The sequence below is a fragment of the Hevea brasiliensis genome, chromosome 12 (assembly GCF_030052815.1).
Source record: "Hevea brasiliensis isolate MT/VB/25A 57/8 chromosome 12, ASM3005281v1, whole genome shotgun sequence".
NCBI classification, from domain to species: Eukaryota; Viridiplantae; Streptophyta; class Magnoliopsida; order Malpighiales; family Euphorbiaceae; genus Hevea; species Hevea brasiliensis.
This window is the reverse complement of record NC_079504.1, coordinates 16,701,808-16,728,138: the sequence shown is the minus strand read 5'-3', so window position 1 is coordinate 16,728,138 and position 26,331 is coordinate 16,701,808. Positions and strand designations below refer to the sequence as shown.

At 32.3% G+C, this 26,331-nt stretch overlaps 1 protein-coding gene across 2 annotated transcripts; it reads left to right on the top strand.

Moving 5' to 3' along the window:
• The first annotated feature begins 6,533 nt into the window (after positions 1-6,533).
• LOC110648080 (uncharacterized) lies at positions 6,534-10,780 on the top strand. Of its 2 annotated transcripts, XM_021802193.2 has the most exons (7): positions 6,535-7,036; positions 7,194-7,262; positions 8,463-8,582; positions 8,664-8,738; positions 9,277-9,411; positions 10,070-10,211; positions 10,301-10,780. In XM_021802193.2, exons 1-7 carry the CDS (start codon positions 6,806-6,808, stop codon positions 10,459-10,461), a joined length of 933 nt encoding a protein of 310 aa, XP_021657885.2. In that variant the 5' UTR covers positions 6,535-6,805; the 3' UTR covers positions 10,462-10,780. The 2 variants fall into 2 exon arrangements, with proteins under 2 accessions (XP_021657891.2, XP_021657885.2); XM_021802199.2 differs by lacking the exon at positions 7,194-7,262 and having other exon boundaries at positions 6,534-7,036.
• Positions 10,781-26,331: the final 15,551 nt, after the last annotated feature.

The following is a 26,331-nucleotide window of genomic DNA, read 5'->3' as shown; positions in this document are numbered from 1 at the left end:
TACCAATATGGTCCACACGATATTAGAAATGATGAGGAAATCATGTAAGTGTATAGCTAAGTGAATTTAGCTCTCAAAATTAGTTAGAATTAGAAATGGAGTATAATCCATTTGATTTTATCATGCTTATTAATGTTAAAATTATTGGGTGTATCTACTATCTACTACACTAGGCACTAATGTTTCAAGATAAATTGGGGAGCTTTGGTACAGCTTTGGCACAAAGAGCCATTAAGATCAGTGATCCAGGTAAAACTAATAACATCTATAATTTTTAAACAATGTTGTATTAATTTTGACTTTGAGGCTTTGAGCCAATATTAAAGTATTTTATTTATTTATTGAACTATGTCTATAATGCAGCTGAGTGGTGGATTACTTATGGTAAAAGTACTCCTAAACTTAGAAAAATTGCAATTAAGGTGTTGAGTCAAACAACTTCAGCATCAAATTGTGAGAGAAATTGGAGCACTTTTTCCCTTATACATACAAAGTCAAGAAACAGACTAAGGTACTCTGTCGATACAGACTAAGTCAAACAACTTCAGCATCAACTTTAGCAGCTCTACACAATAATCCCATGTAGGTACTGTAATTTGTAACTTACAGCACAAACATCGAGAATATTGTATAGTTACTACGGTACGTCCCACATACCAGATTTCCCAAACCTTTTATCTCTCTTGAACTCACTAATACTATACACTTACTCTGACTGGGCTATCCACTGATAACTGCTAGTAGTGGTACCCTCACTCCCATCTAGGATAGCTATGTTGTCATAACTCACCTTTAAATACTAGTACCTTGCACTAGATAGGCATATCGTTAGCCCCATACTGACAAAAACATAGCAATCTTTGGAGTATGTATTCCCATTGCAGACCTCAACATGTTTATTAACTCTATTTCACATCTCTATGTACTCTACAAAAATCAAGATACTAACTGAAGCACTCTTATATTACTCGAGGTACAATGCAGAAGCTAGAAACAAGGAGTTACAAAAGAAGAGGAAATAGGATCCTATACTCCGCATGTGACTCCTGATAAAACTCTTTTTACATTCCCAATTACACTTTTCCCCATGAATCTGGAGCCTAAGCTCTGATACTATTATTGTTACGACCTGAACTCATGGGCCGGACAGGCACTAGACCTAGGCCGGCATAAAGCCCTCGAGGCCCGTAGTAAGCCTTACTAATCCTAGATCCATAATCAAGGCCTAAAACTGGAGCCCATCATGCAAATAAAATAAAATAAAACATTATAATATAATTTTTATTCGGGTCAACTCAACTCGATAACTATTAAAATCTAAAGCCAGGGGAGGCTAGCTCAACCTCGAATCAATCAATTATAAACTATATAAATATCATAAAAATTTTCATTTATTGATATCAAAACTTAAATTAACATAGTCTCCAACGAGGCCCATGCTACTACTAACACATGCAGAGTTCTAGATTTCAAGTTTAGAAAATAAATAAACAAATAAATAACTGTTAATAAATCTGCGAGGAAGAGAGCAAGTTACTCTATAAAAAGAACTCTCCTTGTATCCTGGAAAAAAAATAGGGTGAACAGGAGTGAGCGTTCGACTCAGAAAGTAAATATTTATTTTACATACAATTTCTATAACTATCTAATTCTAATGCACCCTTAGAAATGAAATGCATCATCTTTATACAAGTCATACAAATCATATTAAGTCACATCAAAGATAATCTGGAGCACTCACGTACCCAGTTCAAATCCATACTTACACATACATATATGGGAAGCTGATCCCCCTACCCAGCTCTCTTAATCCAAGGCCTACTAGCGATATCAACTCAAGCCAGACTTTCGTTTAATAATCCATATGCGAGGGTCAGCGAGATCAACTCAAAGCCGTACTCACCCCAACTTCCTCAAAAAGGATTAGGCCCCAAGTGAGACTAGCTCAAGCCAATTTGCCCGTCCTACCCATATCCATCACACCACACCACACACACGCTGACACACGCACACAGTACATTGGGGAATATTATGGCTGCTGGGTGGAGAAAAAATAGCTGACCTCGATCACCTAATTAATTATATTATAAATTTATTAGTACTAATTCAAAATAAGACTCTAAAGAGATAATAGACAGCCTAATTATTGTTAGAAATTTGACAGAATTTCTTCTATACCTAGAATCTACCCAACTTACAAAATGCTTCAAATAATACTTCTAAACTCAACTCATATCTCATCAATATCATATGACCCCTCATGGACCCTCCAAACCAGACAATAATCACAACATCAGACAATTCAATTATAAGGTTTAAAAATAATATTTTTCAAGAACTATCCAAACTAACTTTAAAAATTTTATAAACTTGCCCCAGGGTCTTTAATAATATTATGAGGCTATTGCAAAAAGAATCATAATTTTCTGATCATCCACGAATATTTTATGAATTTTATTCTAAACCCAGTAGAGGCAAAAATTGAGCAATTTAGAGTTTAAATTTACCTATACCAAATCTGACACCTAGAACGCGTCCAGAACATCTGAAAACTCTAGGATTAACTATAATATCGACTATATTCCAAGACAGGTCACCGGACAGCCGGATATGGCTGAAAATGCAATCTCGGCGCCGATGAACTACCATCGATCTGATCGCACCTAAATTATACCAAAAAATTGTTAATAATTATCATAAAATTATTTTTTATTTTTGGGAATTGAAAAAGTTTAAAAATCTCACCAAGCGATCTGGACCGTCCGATGATCGCCTTTTTCCAACAGTGTCCGATCAAAGCGGGGCTAGTCCCATCTTGAAGATTTCGTTGCCTTGAGTCCATCAGTGGTCTCGGATTTTTGATCTGATGGTCGAATCTACCAAAAATTTATCGGAAAGCCCACTGCCCAAATTTTTCTCTCTCTTCTTTCTCTCTCCTTGGAACTACGGCTGCCAGGGACGGTTTGAAGCACCACCAGTCTGGAAAGTTGCACCAGGTCATGAGGAGGTGAACACCAGTGGGAGTACAGCCATCCGGTGTCTGAAACGTTGGGAATCGAGGCCCAAAGCTCCGACAGTGCGTGGCTTCTCCCTCCCCTTCCTCGCATTTTTACTGCCGAAGCTCGCCATTAGGATGTCACCGGAGATCACTGGTGCCGGGGGTGGTGGTTGGAGACGCTGAACGGCGATGGGTGACATGGGTGGTGGCCGGAAGCTAAGGAAAAAGGGAGGGAGAAAGAGGGAGTCGGGGAGAGAGAGGGTGGGGGGGGGGTGTTCTCAGTTTTTTTTTTTTTAATTTAAAACAAAATAATATAATATAAAATTAACTCAATAACTAATATTAAAATACAATTATAATTTTCATTTAACATATTTAATTCAATAAAATAATTAAACTAAATTTAATTTAATTTCATTTCATTTCATTTAATAATAAATAAAGCCTTCAAATTTAGTCTTGATATGCAAAAACAAGAAAATAATAATAATAATAATAATAATAATAATAATAATAATAATAATAATAAAAAAAGTTAGATAACTTTAAAAATAATATTAAAATATTATATATAAAAATATAAAAATTATATTTTAAAATTAGGGTTATTACAAGCTCAATTTATTGTCTCAATGATTTCAATTAAATACGTTTACAACAAGCACAATAATATTTAATAAACCTCAATGTTCCTATAATTTATCTCTTAGATTTTTTTTAAAAAATATTATATGTGCTTTTTTGTTTGAGGAAAATTTTTTTAAGTTAATACAATATTTGTAATTAACTATTTTGTGAAGAAAAAAATCATTTTACAAAAATCTAATAAGATGAGTGATAAATTTATGAAAATTTATTTTATTTTTTATAATAAAATAATTATACTTGGTATCAAATCAAGTAGCCATAGAATTTCTCTAAACCTAATTTTCAAAGATTCAAATCATTATAAGAATTTAAATTGTAACATTTAAACATATATTTAAAGTCTAAATCAGTCATGTTAAATGAAGTTTAACTTTTATACTTTAATTAGTACTTTTGAATGAAGAATAATTAATATAGTATTTGTCATCCTTATAATATTAAAATTAAAGTACATATGATAAACTTTTGAATTAGGGCTTATACGATATTAATAGTGCTCGTATTATCAAAATTATGTCATATATAATAAACTTTCAAATTAAGACTCTAGTACTCATGATGGTTATACTATCATGATTATGACATAAATGATAAACTTTCAAATTCGGCATATCATAATCAGGGCATATATATTTTTGAATTAGGATAGGTATAGTATTCATGATACTCATACTATAAAAATTAAGGAATATATACTAAACTTTCAAATTAGGGTATATATAATATTTATGATACTCATCCTATTGAAATTAAAGCATATACACTAAATTTTCAAATTAAATCATGTATAGTATTTATGATACTCATATTATCAAAATTAGGAATTATTTGGATTATAAGTGAGCCAAAACATATTTTACGAGTTAAAAGGAATCAATAGTATATTTTACATTAATATCAATTATTTTTTGATAAAATAAAAATTGTCCATTATCAATACACTTGTTGTTTTTATATACAAAAATTATTAAAAAATGTATTATTGAATATCATAATACTAAAATAAAATTATAATCAGATACTGTATATATTGAAATAATAAACATGCATTCTTCTTCTTCTTATTATTATTATAAAAACATTAATATTTACTTGATAATAATTTTTATGCATTATGTTAAAATATTTTTCATAAAAATAAACAAGCAATATGAGTGTATATAATAAAAAACACATTTATCACAAAAAGTATTTATAAAATTTTAGAGTTAAAGAGTGTTAATTAAATTTTTAATTTTTAATATATATATATATATATATATATATATATCTTTTAAGACATTTTATCATAATAATCATGAAAAATAAAAAAGAGTAGACTCTTAGGATTACAAGTATTTTTGCTAATTTTTATTTTAGTAAAATAAAAATAAAAATAAAAAATTAAAAATGAATTTTTTTTAATAATAAGAATATAAAAAATAGTAATTTATATTGAAATTTGTATTTTATATTGAAACTTGTTGTGCTCTTAAAACAAAATATAAATGCATGAGAGAGAATTTAAACATCAAATTTAAATTGTACACATTATTTTAAGAAAATCTATAAAAATATAATATTGTAAAAGTCTAATTCTTTTAATTATAAAGTTACAAAAATTATCTCTATTGATCTACATTAAATGTGGGTCAACTTATTTCATATAGCATCACTCTTATAAAAATTAACCTATTCATATAATATGATTATATAAAATCACAAAAATAGTGCATGTTTTCTTTCAACGTTATAAATTTCTCAATAAACTTTTTATAAAAAAAAAATTGAATAAACTATAATTTAGCTCTAAAATTTAGTTAAACCTACACCTTTTTATTTATAGTTTTAAAATCAAATAATTTAGTTCTTGATATTTTAATAAATTTATAAGTTAGTCAATGTTATTAAATTTCAATTGAATTATGATTAATTATAACAAAATGATGAAAATACATTTATTATATTTTTAATTTAAAAAAAATTTAATATTTGAAATTTTATTTTATTAACAATTTAGTTCATGAGATTTGATTAAATCTACAATTTAATCTCTATATTTTTAAAATCAAGTAATTTAATCCTTACTTTTTTAATAAACTTATAAGTTAGTCTATGCCATTAGAATCATTATTAATTCTTATTAAATTTACCAAAATATCTTTAATTTTATTTTCAATCCATGAATAATTTAGTCCTAAAATTTTATTTTATTAAAAATTTGTATTCAAATTCATATTTTATTTTATTTTTATATATAACAATATAATATAATATATAAAAATATTATATATATATATATATATTATTAAAATAATAATGAAATAAATAGAATTTTATAAAATTATAAAAGTTTATTTGTAAATAGTTATAATGTTTAAGGAACTTATAAAATATATGAATAATTTTATAATTAATTAAAATTTTTATGGATATTAAAGTAATTAATTTATATTTTAATATTTATAATTTAAATTATAAATTTTTTAATTTAACGAGATTTATATTTTGAAAATAAAGAAACTAAATTATTAATAAAGAAAATCTCAAAAATTAAATAGCTAATAAAATAAAATAAATTTTTTTTTATGTTTTTATTAAATTTAACAAAAATTGATTATAATTTTAACAATAAACATTATTTTAAATGTTTATTAAAATATTAAAATTAAATTATTTAATTTTAATATTATAGAAATTAAGTTATAAGTTTACCCGGATTAAATTGTAATTTAAAAAAAAAAAAAGCTTTTTTAGTCATTAATAACATTATTATCAAAAGAAAAATAGTAAATAACATCAAGCCAAGTGTATGGTAGAATTTCCACCATGAAATATCCATGCCAAGGCACCTGATCGATCAATGAATGAAAATTATAGGGTCCAAAATGCCACCCAAAGGGGAAATTCCCCCACGGTTCTAAATTAGGACATAATCGCCATTCGCCACTGCACTGCACCTGCGTCACTCCCCACCACTGCCAAAATTTATCCAAATACCCGCGCAGAAGAGAGCGCTTATAGCAAGAAACAAATACAGTGATCGTTAAAAACTTGTATTCCCACATCTACGGCTATGGCTTTCACTCCCATTTAACTTCTCCCTCTTATCTCCTTCTTCTCCTCTTCTTTGCATGATACAAAAAGAATTTCTTTCCCATTTTGTTTTTCTCCTTTTCGATGAGTTGCGGAGCAATCCTCAGCCTTTCAACTAATGCTGTTGCTACCAGAAGAATCCGATTCCATAACCCCAAATTCTGCACCAGAACTCTACACCCATTATCCTACTCCTTTTTTCAGGTGAATTTTGGTGGGAATCATCGGCTTAGGCTTAGCAGTATCAGACGGCTTCATTTGTCTCCAAATGCAACCTCTCTCGAGCTTCCTCTTCTTCCTTTTAACATGGGCGAGGTCTGCTTTTAAATTTTATTCTCTTAGTAAATTTCAAAAAAATATTACTTTCCCCTTTTGCTCTTTGTTTTTGTGCTTGTTGAAGCATCCTAATCGTTCTTGGATTAGGAGAGATCGATTATCTTGAGTAAGTTTTGTCTCACTTGCATATTGGCAGGTTTTGGTTCCATCAGAAAGTAAGGTTCTGCATTTATACGAAGCTAGATATCTTGCTCTGCTAGAGGAGGTAGTCTTCTGTCTCTGTGTGTGTGTGTGTGTGTGTGTGAGTGAGTGTGTGGTGTGGGAAGGATTTTTGCAGCAAACTTTTGACCCTTTTAGGCATATAGTTATATATCATGTTGAAGATTTGTTGAAATACTTGTCTTAATTCATTGTGTAACTTCCTAACTTATTTTCGGTATTATAGACTGAATAGCAGTGTGAGATAAAATTCCTAATTTCATCCTCCTTGTGCTGACATGCATTGGGTGTTATTCCTTGATTTAGGTTTTGTTAGGTTTCTCATACTAAGTTTGGCTACTTTAACTTCTTGTGTAGTGTGTGATAGGATAATCGGAACAAAGAAATTAAACATATACTTTTTCATCAAAACATTGATGAATTTGAATAGTTCTGTATAGTCATCCCTAAAAGTATGGTCACCAAATATTTTTATCTGAACAAATTCAATGAATACTCAATAATGTGATAAAAGATATTTACTTTGATGGATTTGGAGATGCTTAGTTTGCATAATTTTGGTCTTTACTTGGTTGATAGCTCAATGGGAATGACCTTAAAACCTGCTTAGCACAAAACAGACATATGTTCAGTAAGACAGTAACTAGGTGTAATTCTTATGAGATTGAAAATTGGGGAAAAATTGGCAAGGAAGGAGTATTCCTTGTCCTCCTACTTGCAATTACTTCCTTCTCTTTTTCTAATAAATTCTCTCTTTTCTTAGGACTACACTTATCATCTATGCAGATAGAGCATTAAATCCACTTGTTAGTTTCATGAGAATTAGATGATATAGAATGTGATCTAATTATTTCCGCCTTCCTTTCAAAATCTTTAAACTTTTGGGAGAAGAAAAGAGAGAGAAAGGAAAAAAAAAAAAAAGGAGTAAGCAATGGAAAGGTAGATATAAATATTACAACTGAGAAATCCTTTCACCCTGGTACTTGTTTTCTTAAAATTCTGTTTTGATGCATATGAATGACCATGAAACTGATTAGCAAGAGAGAATCTCATTGTCTTATCCTCATCTACATTAGTGTCTCTGTGTTGTGAGTCCTAATTCCCTTGTTCACATATACTTTAATTGTCAAGTCTTGCCGTCTGAAACTAAGTTTTTAGGATTGGAAGGGGTTGAATTCTGTGTCTCATGTAAACTGCTTATATATCTAAATTGAATACGGTTTATATTATACTTTTGCTATTGCAGTCTTTATTGAGAAAGAAGAAGGTTTTCGTACATTTTGTGTTGGATCCCATTCTTATTAGCAGTTCAGGAACTGAGGCATCATTTGCAGCTAGATATGGCTGTTTGGTTTTTATAGAAAATGTAAGATTCTTGAAATTTTGAGGTAAACCTAAAAAGTTAGCTATACTTCTTTAAACTAAGATTATTTTTAGTGCTCTGCAGGTTGAGCGTTTAGATGTTGGAGCATTAGTCTCCATAAGGGGAATTGGTCGTGTCAAGCTTGTGAAATTTTTGCAGGTGAGTAAACTGTGAATGGCTACAAAACATTAAGGTGATGTTGAATTGGTATAATGATATTATTGAAAACTAAATTAATGCTTTTTAGAAGATCAAAAGCGTAGATTTTAGTTTTTCAGAATGAGTTGCATACCTTCTAAAGACAAGTCATACAAATTTTTACAATCACAAACCCTTTATTTTTCCTGCCTGGTATCTCTATCTTTTTTTCGCTTTGAGAAGAATTACCAGGTAGGTATCTAGCGTGTGCAGTCATCCAAATAAGCTGGCTGCAACACTCAATGCTACAAATACAATTATCAGGATGAGAGACCATGAAATTTAGGAGCCAATTATTAGATGTGGGCATGCTTATTGTTAATTATATGTTTGTCTTCAAAAATTATGTTGTCATTATCAATTTTTACTCCCTTTTTTTCCCCATTATAAGCTCTTCTTTTTCCCCCATTTATACCATTTTAAAATGTGTATCTTGCTATGTTCTACTCAGCTTCTCTAAGGTAACTAATCAATTTTCTTTTGTAAATTCATGTTGCAGTCAAATCCTTACTTGATAGGTGAAGTCATACCATTACAGGACCGGGTTCCTGATGATCCAAGTAAAATAGACTCCAAACTTATAGCAGTAAAGGAGGCTCTTTACAGTCTAAATAGCTTGGAAATTAAATTAAAGGTAATTTCTCTTTTTCTTTCTGTGTGTGTTGTGTGTTTGAGCGCATGTGGGCATCCATGTGTACTTCTACATTTATCTAATTATTTTCTAGATTTATCTAATCATTTTCCATTAATACTATGATTGGATGGAGGGATTTCAGAGGAGAGATTTGGACATGCCTTTATTTTAAGTTGTTTGAATGAAAGTATTCTTTAGTGAATTAGATCTTTGAATGAAGATTAAATTTATGAAAGTGTTTGAAAGCTTATTAGGGGTGGATTTAAAATTACACCTTTGTATAGGTTTTTCATGGACTCAAGATTCTTAAGTTTGCTTCAAAACCTTCTTGTTTCACTGTAGTTTGATCAAGATAGTTTTCATGATATTCTGTCTGTCTCGTGTGAGCAAGACTTCACCTCCCAATTGCCATCTTACATTGGAATTCTTTTAAACATTTTGCCAACTTGTTTGATGGTTTCCTTTTGTATGCCACAACTCAACAACTCATATGGGAAATGTTATTTAACGTGAAGGATGAATTGATTATTTTTACTGCTCATGTTACCAATAGAAATGATGCCTTATACTTTCGTGCATGATTCACTTACCAGCATTATATCACACTACCAATTTGTGGTGTACAGGAGTCATCTGCTAATTTATCTCATTTTGATAGGCTCCCAAAGAAGCATTGTTGCAGACTCGTATTGCAAACTCACTAACATGGGCTAAAAAGGAGCCATCCTTGGAATGTGATAAAGCTTTCATTCCATCTCTGGCTGAGCGTATATCCTTCACAGCACTACAACCTATTTCAGGCAATTTTTTTTTTTCTCTTCTATGCAGTATTTGATCCAGACTTGGCAGCAAATGAACTAAACTGATCTGGATGTTGTGTTTTTGACAGGTTCTACTGAATCAGAAATGCTCAAGTTGCAGCAACAGAAGCTAAGAGCAATGGATGTGAAAGAGACGCTACAAAGGCTAGATGATTCCTTAGAATTAGTTAATGAGAACATCTCCATTGTTGCAGCAAAGCTTGCTATCCAATCACTAGAAATGCAGTAGGTGTGGAAGTTAATAGCTGAGGTCTTATGGCGTCGCGATAGAGATCATTTTGCCTAATCCCCATCGTCTCCCGGCTAAGGATGCCGGCCTTATTCAGTGGGGCGAGTGGAGCCTCGAGTTGAGAAGCACTGCTGAGAGGTAGGAAGATCCAACATTGAAAGAAAAGCTATGATTTGTTATTATGTAACCATTTTTTTCTTGAGGTACAGGCCTAACCAAAAAAATATATATATATATATTGTTGATATTGTAAACCAAGGTTATAATTGTAAATTGATTTGTTTGTACCAATTGAAGGATATGAATGAATCTTCTAAAATCATGGCTACTGTCTTCATTTGATAAATTTGTGCTACTAATATCTCCATGCAAGGGTTAAAACTTTATGGCCGAGGAGCTTGGAGACAAATTGAAGGTGTAATTGGGCAAGAAGGTTCATTTCTTGAGCGCATTTCTTTCCTAATCCATGAGTCTTGAGTCATTTTGTTCTTTTGCATCTCTACAACCGCAAAATGGCGCATCCAATTAATAAATATCCCTTAATTCGAGAGCTTCCACTACTGTCTTCATCTACAAACTTTTCAATTTCAGAACTAAAAAACCAATCTCCAACATCAGCATTATCTGTAGTTGGCTCTGATGCTCACGGTTCAATTGATTTAAATACACAACTGTAGCTTCTGGCCAGTTTCATGGGACACAAATTCCTGGACCTGAACAAAACGTCAGGCTAAACAAGGTCCATTTGGCAAGATACAAGAGGTCCATCTAAGAATAATACAAGCTTGACAAAAAAACCCAAGCCCAGTAAATACTAGAAAAATCAAACCCAAAACTAAATCCATAAATCAAATCTTATGGTAGACTGGAGAACCTAAATCACTAGGAAACTTCCATAGCCACCTACAAACCGAAAACCACCTCCCTTAATCACCCTAACAAGATGCTAGACCTCATAAGAAACACATACTAACATCATCGACTATTGTCAGAGAGAGAGGTGGGTAAATCTCATGGCCTCTCAGTCTCTTATAACCTTTAGGGTAAGGAAGGGGGCAGCAGCCACCAATTGAGACGAGTTCAACAACCTTGAGTTACCCACCACCAAACATGCAGAGAACCTCCAAGAAGACAAGGGCCACCGACATTCATGATGGAACTGCTCCAACAACCATGGCCATTGTGTGGATCAAAGAGAAGCTATCCTTGTGAAATGCCCGTACCTGTCGAAAACACAAACAAATCCTATTTACTCCCAAACCCAGCAAAACAGAAAGCAGATCGCCCATTAGGCTAAGACAAAACGATAGCTTTGGGCAAGAGAAGCTAACAAGACTAGTAGGGAAAGCTCGGCTATTCCAAGAGCAACAGGCGAAAAACAAGAAATTAGGAAAAAAATCTCTTTGTAACTTAGAAAAAGATATATTGGATGATATGATAAATTAGGTGCTAAGGGTGACTTGAATTCTTAGTTTGAAGAATTCTAGAATGACTTAGCCTTAAAGAGAGTCGCTAGACAAATTGTTTTTTGATTTGTTAAAAACTTAACTAGATTTGGAAGCATGAAGTTATTTTCAGAAAAGAACTAAAGAAAGAATAAAATAAAGAAAAAAAGGAGATACAACTTGTGCAATTGTGGCAAACTTTGGACAAATTGCAATATTGCTGACTTTTGGCAACTTAAATGGAATGACTTTATATGGCTATAAATAGGGCTAAAGAGAAAATTTTCCCTATAGTTTATATGAGTTTTTGGGTGTAATTGTTTTTGAGTGATTTGTGAGTAAGAAAAATATTTAGTATTTGTAATTATTTTTTTCATAATAAAAAATTTATTTATGAAATAGGTTTATATCGAACTACTTTAAATTTTATATTTTTTTAAATTGTGAGTTATTTTCTTAATATCAGGCTTCTTTTGGTGTTAGAGAGAGACATCCTGATGCTGGGCCTGAGCATTCTATTTTTGTTGGGAACTTAGTACTTGATTTTACATATTATCCTGCAAATCATTTACTCATATATAGATAAGGCAATATACATTTTTGCTTTTTTTTTTTTGAATAAATACTTATGCCATTCTTTTGGAGTGAACTATCATTAGCTGACCTAGCCAAATTAAACCAGGAAATGTTACAAATTTAACTTATTAAACCTTACTACCATAAAATAAAATGGTGCGTATTAAGGTGAAATGTAACCGGTGCACATTAGAAATTTGTTGCTCTAGATGAAGAAGATTAGTAAAGCAGCATAGCAGGAAAATTAGTTAGAGCAAGCATAGCTGACAGAAGATATTATCTTGTATTCTAGATTTCTCTTTTAGTGTGTATATAACACACAACCTGTACACACAAATAGCATGAATTCAGATAAAGAAGAAATTCTCTATTTGTTCTTCATTTCTCTATTTTTCTCTCAATTTATACATATGGTTTTCTTCTTCTTGTTCATGGTATCAGAGCCAGAGATCACCTTGTGTGGTCTACTCTGAAATAAGATTTAAAACTACTCATTAGCTAGTTTTTTTTTTTTTTTTAATCATGGACAAGTTTACAAGTGGAGGAGCATATCAATGCAAGAAGGATCAAATGGCATTGCAGAATTCTGATTTTCCTAGCATGGTCCTTTTGAGTGTCCCACTCACTGGTAACAATTACTTGAGCTAGAGTAGATTGATATTGATTGCTCTAAGAGCAAAGGGCAAGCTAGGATTCATCAATGGCCTATGCAAAGCTCCTGAAAAAGGGTACACCACTGTTTGAAAAATGGATGAAGGCATATAGCATGGTAATTTCACGGATCCTTAATTCCATTTCCAAAGAAATTATGGAGGCATTCATTTATGTAGCCACAACAAAGGAATTATGGGAGGAGTTAGCTTAGACATTCGGTGGGAGAAATGGTCCTCAAATGTATCAGATCAAGAGGGAGATTAGTGATTTTCATCAAGGTAACATGTCAATTATGATGTATTTTACAAAATTAAAAAAAAAATTATGGGATGAATTGATGTGTCTCAAACCCCTTCCAACGTGCAGTTATGTGACGTCTCTTACTCGGCTAGCCGAGTAAGGCGTGCCACATTCGGTGCTGGAGCACCCTATCTTGTCTTGTTTTATACCGTATTAATTTAAATTCTATTTATTCGTATTTGTCCATGTGTAAAAAAATTTTTTATTTTTTTTTATCATAATTTATCTTTATGGAGACTCAAACAGAGTCTCCTCTGTTTTATTAGCGTTTGGCGAGTTCCATTATTTACCTATTAAAATAGTTCATATTCATATCATTTTCCATATGCCATATCATATCATCATTTGCTCATACACATTTCTCATATTCATTTCAAGTAAATACACTTCCTTTCATTCATGTAAAATCATGTATAATATTTACAAACTGTTATATAGTCTCAAAATTTAATTACATCTCATTTATGGACAATAATCTAAAACACAAAATGTAAACATATGTAGGCCCTACCAAAAATACACTACTGAGGTGCGTCCACACTATAGCAGATCTGATCAAAATCCTATTTAGGTACTACTGCTGCTGCTGCTAATCTCCAGTACCTACGCGATGGAAAAATCAACGTGCTAAGCATAACGCTTAGTGGTACATAAAACAAAGTAAAAATAACTAAATAATTAAAGATTATTATTCCTGGTATAATTTCATAAAGAAATGTAAATTTCATGAATTTTGAGCCATTTACATGTTTATTGAACTTTGGAGAAATTAGACTTGTCGGGATTTTTTCTACTCATTTATTCCATATTCAGTCTCATTAAATTCACATCATTGCCCAAGTAACCTATAATAGACTATACACACTGGATACATAGGAGTATACTAGTTGGATATTCATATGTCTATCATGTATACATCAGTCATGTCAGACACAAGGCCAGCGGACAGGCATAAAGCTAAAAAACAAATTAGGCACAATAGCCAACGGGCAAGCATAAAACCAGAGGAATAACAATATCAGACAGATATTGCCTATCAATGATAATTCATGCGGACAGTACTACAATCTATAGTCTCTAATTAGTATACCAATCGATCCATACTATATACATAAGTCTAGGTATATTTTGGGCAAGTTAATATTTGTCACACCCTACTCCTCGTAAGATGTAATATGATCCTGTAGTATATCTAATAAATTATCGTATTTCGTCTACCAGTAACCCATTAAATATACTACAATAGATTTTAAAATAATTTTCGATCATTTTTATAATAGTGGGAACGTTGAATATTTATTAAAAAGCCTTTAATTGAAATTTTGGTCATGGATCAAATCCTCGATTAAAATCTGGTGTCATGAAAATTTTTCAAAATTTCGGTAGAGTGCCGACTGTATTTTGAGAAAACAGTTCTTCAAAACCTGAAAAGAAAAACACTTCCAATATGTTTTCTCAACCACAACTCCAATAAACTCAATTTCATCTCCCAATTTAATACAAGCAACTCAATTCAATTTTCAAGTCAAACTCATCATAAAGGAAACAATTCATTCATTACCAAACTCAGAAAGAATTTTGAATATTACATTCATTAAGGTAATAAAATTAATATTACAAAACAATACAGGTAAATAAAAATCTCAAATTTACATTACAATAATTTACATTTAATTACATATTAAAATATTTTACAAGAGTTTTTGTACAACTGCTCAAATAAAATTTCATACTTATAATTACATGAATATATCAAAATCTAATACACTAGGTTATACCTATGATATCCCTGGAGCTAGTCCAAATGTCTTCAAGGAATCTTACTCAGCTGCTCTATTTTTCTTTCACCTGCGACAGCATACAAAACTATCGCTAAGCGGTGAACTCAGTTGTGCACAACTATAATTTAAAGTATATATAAAAAATATATATATACAGTGACAATTCAGAACAAAGTTGGAAATGTTGATTTCTTCACAATTCATAAAATCAAAGTTAATATTTTCAATGATACAAATCAAATATTTAAGTGACATTAGTCAATAATTAAAATTTTTCCAATCATAATTGGACATTTAAAATAATTCCATCAACTATGAAAATAATTATTACAAAACAAGTAAAGGCATAAAAGTGTAAACCAATTAAACAAATAATCTCTTTCAAATCAATTATACCCAAATATCATTTTAAAATCACCATTGCTCACTTTCCAAAAACCATTTTTTATTCTCACTAATTTTATGCAGGACTAATCCGTAAGGGCCATCTTCGAAGTGATTCTCACTCCCTATGGTCGGAGAGATCGAATCGTGCACATTACATCCATAACAAATTACTTCCGAAAAGGGCCAAGTTAAACTTAGATCTAACCTCTGATAAGAGAAAGATCTAAGCATGTGCACATACCATGGTAATCAAAACAAAGCTAACTCCAATGTATCCTCAACAAATGAGAGACGGGTAATAACATGTCGAGTATTTGCAGTGATACAAAATTAACATCATAAATGTCATTGCCCTTTTTGTGAGTATCAAATCACAATACAAATCAATTTCAATGTCAATTCCAATAACCAATAATTTTCATGCCCATCATGATTTAAAACATAATTTCTAATTTTTCCATGCAAATCCCATTTCAATCACAATTTTCCGAAACCGAGTTCATTTACACTTCAATAATTGATGAGATGAAATCACGATTTGACAAACATAAATCATGTAGCAATAATATCATTTAATCATTCAAAACAAATATAATATTTATAAATTAAAGACTAGTTGTGCACAAAGTCCTTTGTTGGCTTAGTTTACTCCAATTTTTGTTTTTCCTTCGAAGATCTCTTTACAACTGAAACACATAAATTTAAAGTACTTCAGTATCCATTCAATCCATTTCTAATAATTAATTCCAAAAATTCATTTACAGACTTATCCTACCTATTACGGTTTATAAATTTGGGTCCTTTACATTTTTTTGTATAATGACACTATTTATGGCACTATTCAAGTCAAAATGTTAACTTTTTCCTTCTTAATAGGTATGTGAATTCCAATTATACCCACATACCACATTTTGAGTGTCAAATTTGTTGGCATTAATTGCCAATTCAATTTCTAATTTCCCTAGGTGAAATTCCAAAAATTCAATTTTGATTCACTGTTTTCTACTGTTTCATTGGTCTGTCTACAGTGGGAATTTGGCTAAGTGTCCTTCATCAAAGTTGTTTCTTATTGTCTTAACTTTAATTTCCTTTTTGAATTACTCCATTTGGAGTTTTGTAACTCAAGTTATACCTATTTTTCTAAGGCTGGCTGGATTGGTAACAACCCAGAATTTTGGGCATAATTCTAGTTCTAACAGTTTTGAGAAACCAAATTTGGTTGACAATTTGACTTGGTTATGTACAGAATTTGGATTTATGTTCTTCATGAAAGTTGTAGTACTATGTTATAGCTTTCCAATGGTTTAAGAATCAAGTCATTTGGACCTTTCTACACCAAGTTATGGCCAAATGAAGAAACACTGTTTATTTGGTCATTTCTGTACAGTGGCAGTGTGCCAAATCCAGGTTTGACCTAATTGTTCACTAACTTAAAGTCATTTTCAGGGTAGGGTTTCTACATGAAAATTGTGGCATTATGTGTCTACTATCATATCCAATTGGCCTCACACCAATTGGAGTAGTAAAATTATAGTTTTGATTCCTGAAGTGGACCTAGGTATGGCTGTCCAGAAGTACACTCTTACCAATCCGAATTTAAGGTTACTCCTCACCATTCTAACACACCCTAATTGGCCCCAATTGCCATTTCAAGTCTCAATTAGGTCCAATTGCATCAATTACCAATTTTTCCCAAATTTACCCCCAATTTCAATAGTTTCAAGAACCCTAATTTTTTCACTTGATTAAATTCTTGAAATTAAAGTGTTTAAATATCATCTATACACTTATTTAAGCTTACATACATGTTTAATTTTAATAAACATCATCAAAACCCTAAGGGACTATGGCTGGCCGAAATTTGCACTTCCACTATCAAGCATGTTTTTTTTTTTTATTTCCTAGTGAAATTTATCATAATCAACATCAATTTCCATAAATATTTATTTAGTTAAGTTTGTAGGAAACTCAACTTTAGGAGGGCTCTTCTAAACTCTTCAATTTTAAATTTTCTCCAACTCTTCTTGCTACCAATCACTTGCCCAAGGTGTAGAGTCAAGTTTTAATCCAAAGAACCATGAAATTTATGGTGGGATTTAGGGTTTTGGGAAGCTCCACATAAGCTTTAATGAAGGATTTGGATGAGAGAAGAGAGAGGAGGAAGGGACGACAAAAATTTGGGGAAGAAGTTAAATTTTTGACTTTTCAATTTTTTTGTCTCTTTTATTAGTAATTATCTCATTTTTCCATTTTTAAGAAATTTGAATTTATTACATTATGCTTACTTAGTAAGTGATGTCATAATTCCATTAAAATTTGATTTTCTTTTCTTTTCTTTTTCCTTTCACATACTCACCTCTTCACTTTGAATTTATTTTTCATAAATTTAATTTCCTACTTTTTATTGGACATTTAGGTCATGAGTCACCTCTAAGGGTGAATTGACCAATTTGCCCCTCGCCTGTTTGACTCGGTTTATCAATAATTATGTATTTCTTCCGGAACCCCAATATAATAATTTGATCTGACTCTTTATCTTTTTCTATGATTTTCACATTTCCTCTAACTTCACAATAATTCTTAGGCATACGGTGTCACAATGCTCCATATGAAAATATAGTCATAACTGACCTCGCAGTCACTTCCTAGTACGGTCACCCATCACTGTAACCCCTGGCTCATTTAACCCATTGTGCTTTGTTTTCTGAATTTTCATTTCATCATCATATAGTGGCTATTTATTTTCATTCAGGGCTTTTCTAGATGACTTAAACATGGTTCTAATTCTCTTAATTGTTCGAATCGACACCAGTCACCGGAATAGTAAAATACACAGGACTATGCATGTAGGGGTGTTACAGTATTATTAAGTACTTATAGTTTCATTATTTCATGTTATATACTATTTGCATTTCATAGCATTTTCATGTTACTTGTGATGGGATACATAAGTCCCACATGCATATTCATGTAGCATTTTCATGTTACTTGTGATGGGAAACATAAGTCCCACATGCATATTCATGTCACTTTTATGTTTAGCAAATTATTTTAGTTAATTCCATATCATATGACAAGTCATTTTATAAACCTTTCTCAAGGTCCAGATTTGGTGTCTTAACTTCATCTAGCAAATTGGTTAAGATGTAGCCACTGTTTAGCCACACTTCCTCTATGGAAGTTGTTCCTCTATGTCTTATCTTTGTTTTCATTTTTGAATCATGTCATTTAGAGTTTTAGAGCTCAATTTATGATCAAATTACCAAAACTAATTCATTGACCCTTTATGATTCCAGAACCAGGCAGATTCTAGAATCCCAACTTTTTCCAACCATTTGGACATGTTACAGTCATATTTATGCCTAATGACTTTCATATGAGTTGTTCTCCTATGTCTTAGGGTCACTTAGGTTCGAGAATCATAATTTCCATGGAAGTTATTCCTCTATGTCTTTTCTTTATTTTTATTTTTGAATCATGTCATTTGGAGTTTTATAACTCAATTTATGGTCAAATTACCAAAACTGATTCATTAATCCTTTGTGGTTCCAGAATCAGGCAGATTCTAGAATCTCAACTTTGTCCAACCATTTGAACATGTTACAGTCATATTTATGCCTAATGACTTTCATATGAGTTGTTCTCCTATGTCTTAGGGTCACTTAAGTTCAAGAATCATAATTTTTCAGGTTATATAGGGTGAGTTTTGGCTAGTTAACTGACCTGGACTCATGAACCCTGTACCTATAGGATTTTAGGTTCAAGTTTGTGTTTTTGATTTCTAATTTAGGATTCTTACACTCAAAATTTGAGGAAAGTTTCTAAATCAAAGTTGAAGTTCTATTTCTTAAGTTTCTAGAACAGTTTAGCTCATCCCAATTGGATTTTCCTAGTGGGAGATATGGTATAAAAACTATTCTAGGGTCAAGTGGCTATTTAGTTCAATTTCAGAATTTGGGATACTGATTTGTCCTAACAATTTGACCAAGTTCCATTGGGTTCTAGGTTTTGGTTAAAACACCAAAATTGTAGTTCTATGTCTTATGGAAAATTTGGCTTTGTTTTCACTACATTTGCAGTTTTGCGGACCAAGTTATGGCATTTTTGCCAAGACTGGTCGGTAGGTCCAAGTCCAAAATTTCAGGTCAATTTTGGTTCTGGTCAGAATTATTGACCTAAATTAGTCTAGCAAATTAGTTGGGTTAGAGTCAGAACTGGGCTATGTGCTCTTCATGAAAAATGTGCTTCTATGTCTATCCTTTCCAACGGTTTAAAAATCAGGTCATTCTGACCTTCCTAGAGTGAGTTATGGGCATTTGAATATTTACTATTCATATGATCATTTTTCTAGGTCCAGCATATGGTTACTCAGATTCAAGCCAACTTTAGGTCATTTTAGGTTCAATTTTTAGGTAGGGTCTCTACTTGAAAAATATGGCAAATTGTCCTAAGTTTCATTTTCAATTAGCCTTACACCAATTGGAGCAACATAGCTCTACTTATGACTAGGAAAGTACACTGGACTCAAGATTCAAAATTCCTGCATGAAAACAACACTCCCAATTTCTCAATTCCACCTAACTTCCAAACTTCAATCACATTCATAGCGCTTCAAATAGTCAATAAATGGTCTCAACAATATTAATTTGGCATCAATTCACAAAACCCCAAACTTTGGGTCAATATCCTAACTTCAAATTCTCAACTCATGCATAACACATGTAAATCAACATACTACTCATATCTACTTGTTAATCAACACCAGTAAACACAATTATATTCATGAATTCATTAAACTCCCATATTTCCCATGGCTGCTGAAATCTAGGGTTCCCAAATACTCATCATCTTCTTTAATTTTCATGTCATACCAACTTATTTCAACATGCTTAGTATGATTAAAGAAGAGAAGTAAGGGAAATCTTGCACTAATCTTGATCAAGGAATTCCCAAGCTTATAAAAACTTCCAATTCTTCTCTCCTTTTTGCTCCCAAATTGTTAAGCAATGTTAGAAATTAAGGTTTTGTGTTGGGAGTTATGGAAATCATGGGAAGAACATAAGATTTCATGAGCTTGAAGAACTCAACAATGGAGGAAGGGAGTTTGGGTATGGTTCGGCCAAGAAGAAGCCCAAGGGAAGAAGATGGCTTTTTAATTATTGTCATTTGTCTTATGTATATATATATTTATCCTAAGGTAATTACATGAAATTTTCAATGATGTCATTTTGTTATCATGCTTGCTTATGCTTAGGTCATAATGAGGTAAGGCTTATGTCATAAATAAATTTTATTTCCTTTTTCTTTCTTTTCTTTTTTCCATAATACAATTCATGATTTTAATTTATTTTTAAGGTTTTATTCTCTCTCTTTTTAATTGACACTTAGGTCAAAATTCAACACTGAGTATGAAGTGACCAAAATGCCCTTCATTGTGTTCATCGAGTTACAATTATCTGTACATATTAACATAAATTTTCTTATATTTTCTTGGCATTTTTCTTGTCATTTAAACCTCGTAATTTCCCCCAATTAAGTCCCAATATTTATCTTAAAGGGTTTCTCCACGAGTCTAGGGTTGGCAATTGTCTTCACAGTCGCTTCCCGTTAGGGTCACCCATCGCCGAAGTCACGGCTCCTTTAACCTACTTGCACTTCATTTCTTTTATTTTTTCTTGGTCTTTATTCAATCAATTTATGTCTTCTCACTCTAGTTTAAGTGTAGTTCCAGACATTCTGACTATCCGAACGGACGTTAGTCATTAGAACAGTAGAATATATGGACTACCTAAAGTGAGGGCATTACAAATTATGGTGCATCAAAGGAATTAACTGAGATGCTTGATAATGATAAATTAATGCAATTTTTGATAGGACTCAATAGTACTTATGATCATGTTAAAAATCAATTGTTGCTAATGGATCAATTTCCCATAGTAAATGAAGCTTACTCTATGATGTTGAGTGTTAAATAAAGGGAGGTCAATACTTTTGGTGCTGATTCAATTGACAACTCTATTGCTATGATGGCTAAGACATCAGGGGTCCGAAATGATGTCAGTGGCACCAATGCAAAATCATCATTTAAAAAGAAAGATGGAGGGAAGAAAGAGGACAAGTTTTGTGAGCATTGCACAGCAATAGTCCATAATAAGGACTCTTGCTTTAAAATCATTGGTTATCTAAATTGGTATAAACCAAAGAAAAATAAACAAGCTGCAAATCTCACTACTCAATCACCCACAAAAGCATCAGAAACTAATTTACATGAATCCATGGCTAAGAAAGATGAATGGAATGCAAACCTTACTGCTCTTATTCATCAAGAGATCTTGCAAGTGATGAAAGGTAAACGAGTGGAGGAGGCAGGGGTGTTGATTTTACTAGATTTGTAGGTAACAATGCTGTTCATAATGTACCTTATGCTAATCATAATAGACATGGTGACTGGATTGTTGATGGTGGGGCAACATCTCATATGTGTTCTGATAAACAAATTTGCATAACATTTCTTACCCAAACCTATCAAGCTCAGTTTTCTTACCTGATGGTTCTATTAAAAATTTCTAGTATAGGAACCATTACCTTACATCCAAACTTGACCTTAAAACATGTACTGTGTGTTCCTGGTTTTAGGCACAATTTACTTTCAGTAAGCCAATTATCTAAAGAATCTCATATTTTCGTGACCGTCTTTCTTAATCATTGTGTGCTGCAGGACCGCTGGACTACTACTATGATTGCAATTAAAAGACTGGACAAGGGACTATACAAACTCAACTCTGGTTCTTTAATCTCACCATCTTTTAATTTTAAATCAGTATATTGCAGTACTAGAGTTGTCACAAACAAAGCTTGTACTGCTGTCAACCATATTAATAAAAGTGCATATTCCTTTTTATGGCACACTAGATTTGTTCGTGCTTCTTCTTCCAAACTTATGCATGTTCTTGATATTGATTACAAATATGAATCCATCATGTGTGATATTTTCCCTTAGCCAAATAGCAAAGGCCATCATTTCCCAAAATTCAAATTACTAGTATTACCTATTTTCATCTGCTGCATTTAGATTTTTGGAGTCGTTATAAAGAACGATTCATCACTAGAGCTTCTTATTTCCATACAATCATTGATGATTATAGCGGAACCACCTAGACATATTTACTCCAAGATAAAACTCAAGTTTATAGCACTTTATCTCAATTCTTCAATTTAATTAAAAATCATTTTCAAGTTGCTGTTAAATTCTTTAGAATTGACAATGGTTCTGAATTCATTAACTCAAATTGTACCTCTATGTTTTGTGACCTTGGTATTATTCATCAGAAAACTACACCCTACGCACACCAACAGAATGCATGCGTAGTGGTTGAAAGAAAACATAAGCACCTTCTCTATGTGGCTAGAGCCCTTATGTTCCAATCTGGTTTACCTCACAATCTCTGGGGAGAGTCCCTCTTACATGATACATATATAATAAATAGACTACCCACTCCTTTGCTAAAATGGAAATCTCCTTATGAAATACTACATCAAAAACTTCCATACCATTCTGACCTTAAGAATATTGGATGCCTATGTTATGCCACAAATGTGCAACCTCACAAAACAAAATTTACACTTAAAGCCCACAAATGTGTTTACCTTGGTCATGCTACTGAACATAAAGGTTACAAACTATTGTTGTTACATTCCAACACTATCTGTGTATCCAGAGATGTCCAATTTCATGAAACCACTTATCTTTTCCTTCAAAATCCTCCTTCCTAAAGCTCTTCTTCTTGTCCATTACCGATTTTTCCTTTTACTATATATTCTGCTATTCCAAACCAGCCTCCTATACCTACTGTTCCAAGTACATCTCCAACTGTGTCTTCCACACCCATTGAGTCCCTTGAATTAGTCCCACCTCCAAATGAGACTCTTCCTATCCTAGGGAGAAGTAATAGAATTACATATAAAACCACTTGGCTTAATGATTTTGTTGCTCATATATAGTTTCGTGAACCATATCCAGTTTCTCCTATTGCATCACTTAGTCCAGATGATTATTCAGGTAACCAACACTTTCCCTTTCTTTTTTTTTAATCCCTGTTTTACTCAGAATTACATGGATTTTGTTGCCACTGTATCAATGGCCCATGAACCTGTCTATTATGATCAAGAGAAGGATACTCCTCATTGGATAATTGCAATGAGCAATGAATTAGCAGCTCTTGAAGGCAATCACACATGGGATTAGTTTCTTAATCATAAGAAGCCAATTGCTAGTAAGTGGGTATACCGAATCCAGTATAAACCAGATGGATCAATTGACTGCTACAAAGCTAGATTGGTAGCGAAGGGATACAATCAATTAGAAGGAGAGGTTTATACTGACATTTTTTCCCTAGTGGCTAAGCTCGTTACCATTTGCCTCTTCCTCGCTATTGCAATAGCCAAACATTAGTCCATTCACCAACCAAACATAAACAACGCTAACCTCCGTGGACATATCGATGAAGATTTATACATGCTTGTCTACAAGGATATACCAAAGCTCAAAATAATCAAATCTATTGAGTGAACAAATCTCTTTTTGGGCTTAAGCAAGTTGGGTGTTAGTGGAATAAGGAATTCACTGCCAAATTAACTTAATTCGGTTTCACCCAGTCTCCTCATGACCATTGTTTATTCTTCAAGGGCTCTGCTTACTCATTTTAAGTGCTCATTGTTTACGTCAATGATGATCTCATCAATGGCACTTCTAAACCAGATATCACTGATACTAAAGCATTCCTTAGCAAACAATTCACTATTAAAGATCATTGCTATGCCAAGTATTTTCTTGGCCTGGAAATTGCTCGCTCTGACTCTGTAATGTATCTCCACCAACAGAAACACATACATGACATTCTCAACAATGCTGGTGTTTCAGGTGCTAAACTAGCCTCTGTTCCATTCCCACGAAGATTGAAGCTAACTGGTGATTCTACTCCTTTACATCCACACCCTGATAAGTATAGGAGACTTGTGGGTCGTTTACTTTACTTAAACCTCACTAGGCTTGATCTAACCTTTTTAGTATAATAGCTTAGCCAATTTATGCAAAACCCACGACAAGCTCACTGGGTTGCTACGTTCCATGTTTTAAAATATTTAAAGGGCTATCCCTCTAAAGGCCTCTTCTTCCCAGTAGATAATTCTTTCCACCTCACTACTAATTGTGATGCCGACTAGGCGTCTTGTACTGATACCGACAGTCTATCATAGGGTTTTGTATTTTTCTCGGTAGCTCACTTATTTCATGAAAATCAAGAAATAGGTTACTGTTGGCTGCTCATCTACCGAACCGAGTACCAAAGCATGGCTTCGACTGTATATGAACTTCAATGCTTGTCCTACCTACTTCGGGTTTTCATCTTCCTATCCGTTTACCCATCTATCTTTACTGTGATAATAAAGCAGCGCTCCATATAGCTGCCAACCCTATTTTTACTAATGCATAAAGCATCTCGACATTGATTGCCACATTGTACAGGATCAAACACTCAAAGGCTTTGTTAAACCCATGCATTTGTCTTCTAAGCTCCAACTCGTTGACATCTTTGCGAAATGCTCGGGTTGCCCACTTTTCCCTACCTTTGTCTCCAAGCTGGGAATGGTAAATCCTCTCCCTTCTCCAGCTTGAGGGGGAGGATGTTACATATTTAGTTTATTAAACTTTACTACCAGAAAATAAAACAGTGCATATTAAGGTGAAATGTAAACAGTGCACATAAGAAATTTGTTGCTCTAGATGAAGAAGATTAGTAAAGTAGCATAGCTGGAAAATTAGTTAGAGCAAGCATAGCTGGCAGAAGATATTCTCTTGTATTCTAGATTTCTCTTATTATTTTGTATTCTAGATTTCTCTTGTATTCTAGATTTTTCTTTTAGCGTATATATAACACACAACCTGTACACAAAAATGGCATGAATTCAAATAATGAAAAAAAAAATCTCTATTTATTCTTCATTTCCTTGATTTTCTCTCAATTTATACATGTAGTTTTCTTCTTCTTGTTCAGGAAGTTACTAGTTTTGAGTTTATTATTTTACAGAAGTTTGAATCCCGCCATCTTTGAACCCTCTCGAGAAGCAGGGCATGATTTGCAAACTTTCATATAAAAAGAATGTTGGATTGGTTTTGCCTATAATATCTTGTTTTTCTAACGGACAGGTTCCCCTGAAAGGCAAACAATTTTCTCAGGCCTTAGTGAAAAGATGGCAACATATTAAGATAAATTTCAACAATTATTCCTGAACTTATATAATTGTAAAACTACATTCCTTCAATTTTAAAATGAAACATAAAACCCTCCAAACTTTTAAATTTTACACAGTAAAATCCTCTGACTTTCAATTACTGATTTTTCAGTTAAAAACTGATGTGAATAGCTCCCGCATGGCGCTTAATCAATATTTCTCTCTTCTCTCTTATGCAAAGTGTAAAATTATTCTCTCTACGTGTGAAAAATTATTCTCTCTATAAAGAGAAGAAAGATTTAATTTACACAAGACTTAAGAGAAAAAAGAGAAATACTGACTTAACTCCATACTGAAACTGTCCAAATCAGCGCCTAACTGAAAAATCAGTAATTGAATGTTAGAAAAATTTTACTGTGTAAAATTTAAAAGTTGATGAAATTTTATATTATATTTTTAAGTTGATGGATTATAATGTTACATTTATCCCAAACATA